This window comes from Buteo buteo, chromosome 9, assembly GCF_964188355.1.
Source record: "Buteo buteo chromosome 9, bButBut1.hap1.1, whole genome shotgun sequence".
NCBI classification, from domain to species: Eukaryota; Metazoa; Chordata; class Aves; order Accipitriformes; family Accipitridae; genus Buteo; species Buteo buteo.
In genome coordinates, this window is record NC_134179.1 from 44118140 (window position 1) to 44131271 (window position 13132).

General features: G+C 52.3%; 1 protein-coding gene across 1 annotated transcript; it reads left to right on the forward strand.

Annotated features, from left to right (window-relative positions):
• The first annotated feature begins 9120 nt into the window (after positions 1–9120).
• On the forward strand, positions 9121–10822 carry HOXB1 (homeobox B1). Its single transcript, XM_075036905.1, has 2 exons — positions 9121–9733; positions 10497–10822. The coding sequence occupies exons 1-2, from the start codon at positions 9121–9123 to the stop codon at positions 10820–10822; spliced, it is 939 nt and encodes a 312-aa protein (XP_074893006.1).
• Positions 10823–13132: the final 2310 nt, after the last annotated feature.

Here is a 13132-nt window from a genome sequence, read left to right on the forward strand (position 1 = left end):
AGAGTAAATAAATGTCTTTATAAAACCAAGAAACGTGTCTTGCTACATATTTTGTTCGGAAATGTGTTAATTTTTTGCGTAAATCGTTCGCCTTCCTCTTTCTTTCTTCGCAGTAATGATATCCTAATAATCTCCTCGTGTGCCTTGAGAGAGGAGACAAAAGGAATTGCTCCCAACTAACATTTCAAGAGGCTTCGGGAGTCAGAAATATTTGCTGTATCCAATTCTGTTTGCATTTTCCTTGAGCTTGGCTTTTATTTATTTTGGTTTATTTTTTACTAAATCAAAGCAGGACATTTGTTTCTAATTTTAACATTTGCCGTTCTATTTTTTGCAACTGAAAATCCCTCCTGTAAGAAAATCGCCGGATAAAGGGATGGAAAGCAACACAAAGGCAGAGCTCGGAGAGGCACTGGGGCCGCGCCGGGGACCGCGACCGCTCCGCGGAGCCCCCGCACATTCCGCGGCCCGCGTTGGGGGCGGCGGGGCTGCGCAGTTCCCGGCGGAGATCCCCCCTTCTCCCACAGCCCGGCCTGGCAAGACGAGCGCTGCTTCGTGCCTTCAGCCCACTCCTTCTTTCATCTCCTCCAGCAGAAAATACAGACGTGCCACCTCGCAATTATTGGTGTTTTAAACGTCCCGGACTACAGAAAAAAAAAAAAAAAACGTGGGAAGGGAGGATTTTGTGTAGATGCAAAAAATCCACCCTGGGAGGGCTGGTATTTTAATCAACAAATAAATGGTATAGAAGAAAGAGGGGTAAGAGATTAGCCTAAAAGAGGCCTTTCTTTTTTCCTCTCCTCTTTTTTACCAGTACAAACCAGACCCCCCCACCAGGCCGTACAAATCTGTGTTCTCCTTCCACGGCAACTCGTGCTGCTCTGTCCCGGCTCGCGGATCCCCTTAACGAAAGCTTTCTCGCAACATGTAATTTTAAATACAAAACTCATATATCAGGGAGGGTGAGGCAGAGGGGGGTGGGGAGGCTTATGAATGAAAAGGGGTCAGCGCAGGAATCAATCGCGGTGACACCCAAAATAAATCATATTACGTCTTTGCTAAGTCATTGGTGTTTCCTCAGACACGGCAGAAATTTGGTAGGCGTTCAAGCGGGGTTTGTGCGAAAGTAACGCGAAAAGGCGAGCCCGGGGGGGGGGGGCGGCGTGGGGCAGGGGGCGAGCGGCCGGGAGGGGGAGAGGAGGCGCGGGGGGGGAACGACGACCCGCGGAGGCGGCCTTAAAATGGCGCAGGGAGCCGCGGAGAGGAGCGGAGCAGCCATGACAAGCGGCTTTGCCACCAGCCCCTTTCTTTAGGGTTAGGGCAAGGGAAGGCGCAGCCCTAGCCGTCCGCCCGGCTCCTCCGGCCCTGGTCTTCGGGGGGTTCTCCCCGGGGGGCTGCCGTCTTTCCCCCCCACCCCCGCAGAGAGCTGGGCCGTTGTCTGGTTTTCTCGGTGCCTGGAGTTTGCCTGGGTTGTGCCATCCTTCCCCCCCCGGCGTGGCCCGGGGAAAGCGTGGAGTTCGGGAAACTTCCGCGTGGTCGCCCGGTATTTTATTTAGGATTAAGAGCATCAGAGCAGGGCTCGCTTTCTACTTCGGGCTGTAAAAAGAAATAAAATGAAATAAAGCAAGCCCTCGACAGATGTTTTCGCAATTGCCGTTCGCAGATCTGGATTATCTCTTCCCGCTGTAACAAAGGGGGGGTTGATTTTACGGCTACCTTTTTATTCTTAATAATATTGCCAGCCTCTTTTCCCACCAAACGAGCAGAGACGTTTCAAACCTGCTAGCATCTCACTCCGGGAAGGAGTAGGTTTATATTGAAAATCGAAGTAGACTGCAATTAAAATATGCAAGTGAACAATACTTAACACCTTCCCATAAATAAAAGGAAGCGCCTAGTGCATGGTTTGCTCTGCTTGCAGTGGAGCTGCCTTCGCATCCTAGCCTGGGAGTCATCACATCCCCCCCCATCGCGCTGCCCACTCTCACCGGTTCCTCTCCGCTCTGAAAGTCCCAGAGCCATGCGGGAGGAAAGCAAACCCAGGCACAGCGCAAGTACCACAGAAGGCTATTCATTATCTTTAAGTTTATTTAATATCTCCAGCTTCTGGAACATACTCAGCGGCAGCGTTGGCACTGCCAGACGTTGTCTATCAAAGCGCCATTTGTTCCAGTCCTTTACATATTTCCCCTCTCGCCTCCTCCCCCTCTCAAGGCTGAATACAGGCTTGTTGGGGGACGGCAGGAGCAGGGAATCAGATGGTCGGGGCTGGCCCACGCCAAGAGCCCCGAGCGCCGCCGGGCAGCCCCGGGCCGGGGCGGCAGAGCCGGGCTCGCAGCGGCGGGGGCGGTTCAGCCCTGCCCGGTCCCCGGGACCGCTCCGCGTCCTTCTGGTTCGGATCACGGACCTGCACATCTCCTTTGCCTCTCCAGAGAAGGGAGCTTCTTATTCAACTTAAAAATACGTGTACCTAGATATACCTCTCCGCAAATCGATCTTGCAGCGGATTTCCACAAACACACACGCCCTTTCCGTGGGGAAGGGAGGAGGGGAAGGGAGAGGCGGAGGGGAGGGGACAAGAAGGGACACCGTCCTCTGTAGGGTCCCCCCTTGCCACGGGGCTGGGAGGGGGCGGCCTCCCCCCCCCCCGCCACACGGAGGAGGCTGCGTCGGGGTGGGACGGGGGCGGGAAGGGGTTCCCACGAACCCCCCAACGTAAATCCTGACACCTTATCAATACAAATCTCTAACAAGGGCCCTTCCGCAGATCATAATGACTTCTCAAAGTTGCTGCAGGTCTAGAAAGCATGCCAGTCACAGCCACAGATCAATTCTACACCCACGGAAAGTGACTTAATAAATGGAACCTCGCCAGTTATTATCCTTGCTAACAGCAGGCCCCTTCTTATTTGTCCTAATTAGCAAGACTGAAATGTCGGAGGAAAGAAGGGGAATATTCAATAAAATCTAAATTATTGAATGACTGTAAGATTTCGCCATTAGTTCAGCCATTCTTTACCTTCTTCAAAATGTCAAACAAATGGGGAATGCATATTTGCAACCCTGCCCTTCTGTTCTGTGCAACTGGAGGGCATATATTAAGCATATTAAGCGTATTCAGCTCTTGATCGTTGTCAAAACACGGCAATTGCCTCACGATTATTAACCTAGAAATATGCAAATGAGATACGCTCACACGTGTTGGAGGGATGCTAAAGTAATATTTGTCTTGTGCTGATCTAGTCTGGGGATGTGTTTGCTAAAGAGCTACTCGAAGGCCTGAAGATGTTGAACCAACATCCCGTTAGAGCCATGGGAAGGCTCAAGGCGGAAAAACTGTGAAGGAAACGCGGGTGAGACAACGAGGCAGGAGTTGAGCCTTTAGGGTGTGAGGTGGAAAGAGTTAACTTCTCCTGGGGAATCACCCCGACCTTCCTCCTGAGTTGCCGGTGTCAGACTCCGGCTTTCCGGGAATATGCCTCCAGTGACGGTTTTCTCAGCTGAGCTGTAGCATCCTTTTCCAGCACTTAACCGCATCCCAGTCCTCTGTGGCCAGAGCTTGAGGAATGCTCCTAATGCTCCACCACAGTCAAAGGAAGGAGCTGGCAGAGGGGACCTTCCTCTGCTCGCCATCCTGGCACCGCCCACACCTATCCCAGTTTTGCCGGTTATTTTTTAACTCTTTATGTACATCGAAGGGGAAAATAGAGTGCCGGGTCCGGAAAAACTGTCTTAAGAATCGCTGCAGGTCGGCCAGGTTAATCTAGTTCTCAACCCCAGCGGGATACTGTTTAAACTAACGCTGGTTGATATTAATAACGCTGACCTACTAATATTAGCAACATTGATGAAGCTGCTGTTAATAAATTCATGCGCTTACTAAAGGGCGGGTTTAGGTGGAGCTGGCCCACGCCGGGCCTGCGAGGTGCTGGATCTGAATAAAATGCGGGGGGGGATTGGGACCCCTCGGGTTCAGCCCCGGCCCTGAGCCCCGACCCAGCTGGGCCCAGGCAAGTGTCCCTCAGGGTCGCTAAGCCGTCCTGGGGGAAGAAAGCAAGGACCGCCTGGAGCGGGGCTCGGCCGGGATGAGGAGACCATGGGGTCTGTCCGCTACGAGAAAGAGCACTGCTGTACACAGGAGCAGCAGATACAGACCTCTCCTCTCCACTCCCACCGAGTAGAAAGGCTTAAATGATCCTCATTAGTGAGACGACCCGGCTTACAGACACACCTCTGCCTTGGGGACCACATAGAAATAGCCGATGCGATGCACAAGGAAACAGGACAGGTTCCCCAGAGCCATCGGAAGAGGAGTTTGATCTTTTGGCGCAGGAGGAGGTGGGATTTGAGGGATCTGTGCCACCCTGAAAAGGAAAAAATATCGAAAGAGGCATTTCTCACCCAAATCTTCCACTCAAAAGTGTTGGTCAGGAGACCGAGAACACAAAACATGTCCCTCTCCCTGGCTAAGAAGGTTCGCATCCCCTTCGGGGGATGCTGACCACCTGTGGACCTTCACCGTCCAGGGACCGTCCCCGTCCAGGGACCCTCAGGACCATCGTGCTGGAGCCGGTCACAGCGCCCGTCCCCGCCCGACCAGGCCCCCGCGGGGAGGCCACGGACCGGCTGGTCCCCGCCGCTGCGCCCGCCCTGCTCCCGAGAGCGGCAGATAAGAATTATTATATCTTATCTTAATTGTCTCGTATTTATTCTGCAGCTCGGAGATAGCCCGGTGCTTGTAACTCATGAAGAGGATTCCTTCTGCATTTCTCTGGTCTCCCAAACTCTGAAGCATTTTTTCCATATATTAATTTATTTTCCCTCTTCAGTTTTTAGCCCCAAATATAGCTTAGCAAGCTATGATCTAACCAAGACACATGCGGGGGCTATAAATTTCTCTGACAATTTCTAGGGACAAGTCCTTTTTGGTGATAACGAAGTCCGCAGCCAAACACGCACCCCCAGCGTCAGCAGTGCTCCTTATAAATCAGCCCACCAGGAGCCAGAAGTGACATTTCTTACGCACGACACAAACTTTCTCCGCAGAGAGTTATATTTAACTCCAAAACGAAGCATCTGAAGACTGAGCACTCTGGAGCCTTTGGAAATGCCTCATTCCTTTTGTGTCGCCTGCACAGAAAACTCCTCGGGTAAAGATTTCTTACAAGAGCTGTTCCCACAAACCGCCTTCAGAAGGGCCCTGTCCTCCATGTCAGGAGAGTTGTTTGAAAGCAAACCAACAGTCTCTTGGGGAAGGGTGAAATCTCCTCTCCATCTGCCCCCCGCCCCAGGTTGCTGCAGCCCCCAGTTTCGTGGAACCGCTTTATGCCGCTAAAAGGGAGAAAGTGCTCCCAAGAAAAGTTTTTTTTTTAATAAGATGTCTTCATCGAGCTGGAACAAAAGGTTTTCCCTAGGGGACCAAAAGCCCCATCTTGCTAATTTAGGAGTGAGGGGGTGTGGGTGTGTTTCAACCGCGGGACAAAGAGCCGATGAGCTGCCCCAGGTTTTGTCACACCTCGTCCCTCTACCTCGGGGTGGATGGAGGGGCTAAGGGCACGGGATGCCTTCGGTGGGCATGAGAGGTTCCCTGCCATGAAGAGCTCCGCGGAAAAACGATGGTATGCTGCTGCTGACCTCCTCATTTCTTATCTGCTCATCAATTAAAGCCCGGGGTTTAGGGGCGGTAGCTCCCGAAGTGTTTTAAGGCCCGCATCAGCTGTCGGGGAGTGGGAAAAACAGCTCCGTGCGGAGCGCTGCACACTCAGTGCTGTGCGAGAAACCTGGACCAGCAGGCAAGGAAGTGATTTCCTCAGCCTCCCATGGACCAGCCGACCCTGGACCTGGACAGCAGAGTTTCTTCTCCCAGGAATCAAAGAACTATAAATTCCCCGCTCACCCTCTATCCTCATCCATCTCCAGATACTTTATTTTAATCCTGTCGAGTGAAAGACAGCAGCATCCCCCAAACGGTGCCGTCTGTGGTTTAGAGGGTAGGAATAATGACTGTCTCCCTCAATACATAAGTGAAAATCAAGTAATAAATACAATGAAAGGCTAAGTAACTATTTGGGATGGTGGTGTAGGACAGAGCTCTCATAATTTGAGAATCTCCACCTACACCTTTTCTTTGATCACCTTCCCCCTCTCAACTCCCCATAAAGGAGGTTTCAAAGAAACAAATGTGTAAGTGATAGAATTAGGCTCGCCCGGCCTCTAATATTTCTTTCTCCTGCAGGTTATGAAGGTCTGTACCAAAACTGGGTCTCTCACCTTCTCCACAGGGGGAATTAAAACCAATTATAATAAGAGCAGTAATTTGATATCGGATCCAGGGCAAGGGGCTAGGCAGGAAAATTGGAAAAGAGACTCCCAAGCGATTCCCAGTGTGCCTGCATGCACGTTGACGCTATGGCTTTCGAAAATACCGCTCAGCCGCCACGAGCCATGCATTTTGGGGAAAATCATGTCACTTTGGGGACGTAAGCCGGAGCAGGAGGGCAGCGTAGGCTGCAGCGCAGCTACTCCATTCTCCCCGCCCGGGACCGTCAGCCTGGCAAGCTCCGGGAAGGGGCGCCCGGGAGAGCCCCTGGAGGGGGGGTGCCGGCCCCGGGCAGGGTGTGGGAACCCAGCCCCTTCCGTCCCGAAATCTGCCCGGTGTTTTGCTGCCCGGGCTCCCACAGCAGGTAAGACGTGAGGGGCCTGAGGAGGCTGCGGAGAGGAGCAGATGGCGAGCGGCCCCGCAGTGCCCGGGGGACAGGGAGAGGAGCGGGAAGGCAGCGGCTCCTCTCTGGGAGGAAACCGGCTCCAACACCCCATCTTTCGTGGTCTACCTGTGGAGAGAAGGATAAAAAAAAGCCTTTGGCAAAGTGACCTCCGCTCCGCACATCCACGCCTCGGCTCTATCTTCGCTTTCACACCCTCATCTCACCAGTCTCTTCACTTTCCCCCAAAAGCCGGGGTTGGAGTGGCTCTCAGGAACCCCAGGACGACATTTCACCCCCTGCTCGGGTCGGGATGTTTGCTGCATTTCGTGGATAAAATTTTGACCCCGTCCTATCTGATTTTTCCATCTACCAAAGAAACTGTGCTTTCACCGCAGAACTGCCTCAGGTCTAAACGTTGGTTTAGCCTTCACTGAGAGTTCTATAACAAAACTTTTCCCTCCATAACTCTGCAGCAGTGAGCTCTCTTGGAGCTAATTCTGAAACTCCAGAAGACAGCTGTATTTTAATGACATAAAGCATCCCCTTAATGTAACAGTGGAGTGAGATCACGGTGGAAAATTATCAGACAATACGAAACAATTGATTCAAGGATGAAATAAACATCTATCCTTTTCTTTTTTCATTTTACACCCATAAATCATCTATTGTAAGCATCGTTTAAATATAATACATTCATTTAAACGCGAGTGCAACATAATATAAAAAGCACTCCTGGAATCAAATTAGAAACCGATTTCTTTTGCAAGGGGGATGACATGAGAGTTGCTTTGAATCTTTATAATCACTTTGAGTTGTTTTATGCAAAAACGGAGGTAGTGAGTTTCAGAGAACATTTGTAACCTGAAAGATTTTCTTCTTGAATATCTCAGCATCAGCAAAGTCGGCAGAATAAATGAATAAATAGGCACGCAGCTCTGGAAATAGTTTCCTCCTTATTCTTTTTATTGAAGGACGAGAGTTGTAATTGGCTAAAACTCACGTTTTCTCTCCGGGGGGTTTAAAGGAGGGAGGAAGGTTGATGCCATGGCTGCCTGTGTTGCAGTTTCTTAACAAATGTTACCCCAACGTGTTGCATCAGCCAAACCTACCAACTAAAGGATGTGTTTATGCCTTTCAAAGTGAACTTTTGGCCTGGGGGGAAAAAAAAAAAAAAAGAACCCTCCTGGTTCTTCTTAGAGGCTGAATAACCAGTAAATATCCTGACAAGTAACAAATGACTGTGGGCGTCATATTGTTGGGTGCTCTTGTCTGCCTTCTGCTAACAAGTAAATAAATGTTGCCTACCTATGTTTCCATTCTCTGAGCAGTGGAGTGGCCGGCATGAAGTCAGCGTCTTTCCACCTACTCAGCAGCTGGACTCTGCTAGGGGAAAGCTCCAGGCTGACAACAGATTCGGGGCAAGATCAAACCGGATTTGCCATGGAAAAGCAGATCTTAATGTTCCAGAATTGGTTAAAGCCCTTAAAACATTTCCTGTTTTCAGTAGTAAATGTGTAGGTGCATGGGCGAATGGATGGGTAGGAAGGTATGTAGATAGACACATGGATCATTTTTAGTTCCATTCCTCTAATTGCTAAGCTGGGCATGGTATTTCTCCAACAAAAGACATTCTGTCTTCCTAACTTTATTTCATCGGCTCATTAGAATATTGATTTAATTACTTTGCTTTTACTCTCACTGGCCCTAGACACAAAGCCGGTGTGGCAAAATTAAAACACATGGAGCATATTTTTCTTAGGAGCTTTTCTTAGACTCCTCAGCCTAGAAAACGTCAAACGCGTTCAAGCCACTTTCTAGGGAAAAGTTTCGAAACGAAGAAAAGAGCATCCTTTTGTGCTTAGGGGGACAGAGTAGTCAGACCTCCCTCCGTCTTTTCCCTCTGTCTTTCTTTTTCTCGCGTGGAGCTAGGGTTGGGGAAAACCTTCTTTTTAAGTTGGGGCAAGGGGAAGTTCTGCTGAGATTGGCTAATCGCATAACTTGGGGGCCTTTTTAGCACTTAAAACAGTCGTGGATCATTCTAATTCTTCCCCTCCACCTCCCCGCACCCCACCTCCCTCCTCTCTTTTAAAGTCTTTGAGGAAAGATTTTGACGTATTCGTGTTGTTATCAGATTGATGGGCAGGGTTTGATTGAAACCCCTTTGTCATGCAAATGTCAGGCCCTTGATGGATGAGCTCAGAGATGTGACAAACTTCAGGAGCCCCTCGCTCATTGGGCTGGGGGCGGACCACGTGGCCGCCTCCCCCTGCCCCCACCCCGGCCCCGCCGAAGGCTGCGGGGTTCGAGGGCCAGCGATGCATGGAAGGAAGTTTTACAGCTTTGACATACTATCTAAAGGTTGTAGGGCAGGCGGAATCCCCCCCAAAACAGGCTGACCCTCCTCCATCAGTGGCAGATGGACAATACTAGGATGAACTCCTTCTTAGAGTATGCAATTTGTAACCGTGGGACGGGCGCCTACCACCACTTAGAGCAAAGCTCCCCTTCCTTCCCCTCTTGCTCAGGTAGCCCCGCCAGTGACACTTTTAACGGAGACGGGCGCTTTGGCGTGGGAGGGAGCGCGGCCGCGGCCGCCCATCTCCCCCAGCAGAGCCCCGGCTACCACCCTCCCTCCTCCGGCCGCCCCGTCCCCTTCGCGGGCGCTGCCCCAGCCGCCGGGTACCCAGCCCAAACCTGCAGCCCCGGCTACGGGCACCACCAGCTCTACCTCGGCCAGCAGGACGTGGACGGTGTGTACTTCCAAGCGGCCGGGTACTCCGCCAACGCGGGATCCAACCTCAGCTCCTTAGCAGAGAGCTACTGCGGGGCGGTGGCGGCCGCTGGGCAGTACCAGCAACAACACCTTTATGGGCAGGAGCAGCCCAGCTACTTGCCTGGCGTTTACAGCAACCTCTCGTCTTCTTTAAATGAGGACAAAGACCCTGCGTGCCCCCCCGAGCAGTGCCCCAACGCCAGCTCCACGCAGACCTTCGACTGGATGAAAGTGAAGAGGAACCCGCCCAAGACAGGTGAGTTTGGGGAGCGCAGAGCTGGGCGAGGAGGGTCCCCATCCGGGGGAGGGGGGAGGCGGGGGGCAGTTCCCCAGCCCTGCAAGGAAACCTTGCCTTCCCCGGGGTTTGTACCCAAGTTAACTGGGTTCATCTTCCAGGGGATTTGATTTGCTTTGGGTTTTTTTGGTTGGTTTTTCTTTTTTTTTTTTTTTTTTTTGAACACCAGCTCAGCGCTGAGGCAAAGCCAGCTAGAGATTTTCCAGATACATCTGATGGAGGGTCCCTGAGCTCAGTTTCCCGCAGGCCCAATGCGATTTAAGCCCAGCTCGGAATAGGAAACACTCCGGGCTTCCTGCTTCTTCCACAGTCGTGGCTTCCATCTCCCCTATTGTTCAACTTCCTTCTCCACAATCTTCCTTAAATCACAGTCTTCCCTCCTCCTCCCCCCATCATCACCCTCGCCCTCCCTTTCCACTCCTTCCCACACACGTTCAAGTCTCATGGCAGTTTGCAGGGAACTGGAGGGAATGGTTGAGAGGGATAGGGACAGATCTGCAGAGCCCGGGGTGGTCTGTCCCTCCAGGTTGTACCCCTGGGCTGGGAAGCCAGGGGTAGCTGAGAATCCGGGAGGGAGCACGAAGCTCCGGGCGGTGGAGGGACCAAATGCCCCCGAGAGGAGGGGAGCGGGGGTTATGTGGAAAGCCCGCACCCACAGCCCCCCCGTCCCAGCGAGAAAATTACTCTGGCTGCTCCTGCCTTTTTGGTGTTTGCTCGTTAACAGCTAAAGTGTCGGAGTACGGACTGCTGGGCCAGCCCAACACCATCCGCACCAACTTCACCACCAAGCAGCTGACGGAGCTGGAGAAGGAGTTTCACTTTAACAAGTACCTCACCCGGGCCCGGCGGGTGGAGATCGCCGCTACCTTGGAGCTCAACGAAACCCAGGTCAAAATCTGGTTCCAGAACAGACGGATGAAGCAGAAAAAGAGGGAAAAGGAAGGTCTTGCCCCGGCTGCTGCCTCCAGGTCTGCCAAGGAAGCGAGTGAAGCCTCGGATCAGTCCAACTGCACCTCACCTGAGGCCTCCCCCAGCTCGGTGTCTTCCTGAAACGCATCCCCGCAGGGGCACAGGGATCGGCCCGGGGCTGCCCTCGAGGGGCCGCTGCTCCCTGCAGACCCCAACAGACACAACACGCACGAACACGCACCTCCCGCGCACAGCCCCGTCCGCACACACGCGTGGAAGCAAGGGCACGCTGCCTTCCGAGCAGTCCCTTTGGCTCCGGCCGTCTCCACACGTGTGACACCACCTCTCCCGCTTGCATTTCTCTCTTTTAATTTATAGACCCTCTGTAACTGGACTCCAAAGGAGCAGCCGTGTCCTCGTATATCCTTAGCAATAGGCGTTTGTCTCAGGGACGTTTCTTCCGTCTCCCTTCTCCCTCCCCTATAGGAACTGCACTTTCAACTACAGAAACTTTAAAACGAATTTAGTTTTCTCCCGTTTTAAAAATGTGCACAACGACTTTTGCCTGCAAGAATCCGACGTTTGATGTATTTTTCCTCCCCGCGAGGTTGTAAAAAAGTTTGGCGTATTTTTTGTTTCCCTTTTATTTACTGTATGTATATTTTGGAATGAGATCTGAGGCGCCCAAGATGCTAAAGGCCTCTGCAAAGACCCAAACACCAAGCAAAAAATGCAACTCCTCTGCTACCATTTTGCACTATTACCGCTTTACAGGGTTTTCTACACGCTCTGCGACCATGACTGTTACTGATCCTGGGGGAGGGAGGGTTGTGCTAGCAGAGAAAACGCGATGAGGCGAAGGCTGACCTCGGGGTACTTTGAGCAACGGTCATTGTCGTAGGAGGTGTGAAGGTGGAAGGGAACAAGGCTGCGGGGGGGCCGCGGGGCTTGGCTCCCCCAGGCACTGATGCACTGGCTGCTATTTATTGTACGTCTCAAAGCCTGAAGTCTTGGAGCGAAGTAGCACGGTTCCTTGTACCCCCACCCTCTTAGGCTTATCGGAGTCCGATAAAAACACTATTTAAACATGGCTAAATTGTTTCCCTTCCTCAGGAGAAACTTTAGGGTAGGACGAACTAAAAACCACGGCAACTTTTGTTAAAGATTGTTTTAAAGGGAAAAACGTTATCGAGAAAAACTAGCGGTTTCTTAATCGGAATCTCCCATTTCCCCTCCACTCCCTTCCCCGTGCTCTGTATCTAGAAATGAAACTACCTCAGTCTAATAAAGTTTACTTTTTCCACATGCAAGTCCTCTCGACTTTAAGCCAAATGGAAATCTCTCCCGTCCAGGGAAATGCGCGACACGGGGCGGGGGGAGCCCAGGCTCGGAGGGAGGAGGAGGAGGAAGGAAAAGGGCTGCGGGTGCTGCCAAAGGTCCCAAACAAAATGCCCGATCCTACTTCCTGCGGGTACCCCACAGCACCCCCCCTTGGCATCGGCAGGATCGGGCCCGGCGCTCGCCTCCACTTCGGGAGCGTTCAGAGCAATTCGCCCAGATGGGACCGGAGAGAAACGCGGCGCTCCCCACGTGGACTTATTTCACAGTGCAACGAGGCCTGATGAGAACAGAAAATCGTCATCATCCTCAGTGTAAGCATCCCAGCACGGAAGCAGATCTGCATTACCGAAGCAGCAACATTAACTGGAACGGACTTGGGGTCCGGGGTGGGGGCAAAGCGAGTTTCTCATTTATACGGAACAGTTCTGCGAGGCTGATCCAACTCAAAACCAAAACGAAGCGTCAATTTGGTTTTCTCCCTTCAGGTTCCCAAGGCGACACCTGAAAAGGTGTTTTCCGCAGTATAAGTGGACACACGAGCCCGGTTCGCGGAGGGAGGGAGCCCTCAGCCCGGCACGGGTACCGGCAGCGCTGCGCGGCGGGGCAGAGCCAGGACGGGGGCCGGGCGGGGAGGGAGGAGGCAGCGAGCCCGGGTATAGCTGTGACCTTTTTACCTCGAAACGCCTCTGGGATTTCTAAACAAGTAAACAGAGGGGCTGCCAGGAGAAACTATTGTTCTGGCTTCGTCAAATTTGCAAACGTTTTCGGTGGGGGCGTGAGTGGGGCGAGGAATGAGCAAAGTACCTGCTGCAACCGCAGCCGAGCCCGAGCAACCTGCCCTGCAGCGCCCGCTCGGCCCCAGCCCGGCTCATCTGGAGGTCCTTGGGCGACAGAGCATCGCTCTTCCCCGGCGATACAATCTTCCCCCATCTAATACACCTCTCTTGCTCGAAAGAAAGGTTTTTGAGTGTCCAATTAGCTCAGCGATAAGGAAAAAAAACGGGGGGGGGGGGAAGGTGAAAAGAGGATTTTGTTACACTAGCAGTTTGCAAAACATCGGGAGAGAAAAAAAGAAAAAAGCACAGGCAGCCAGCTTGACTTTATAACCTG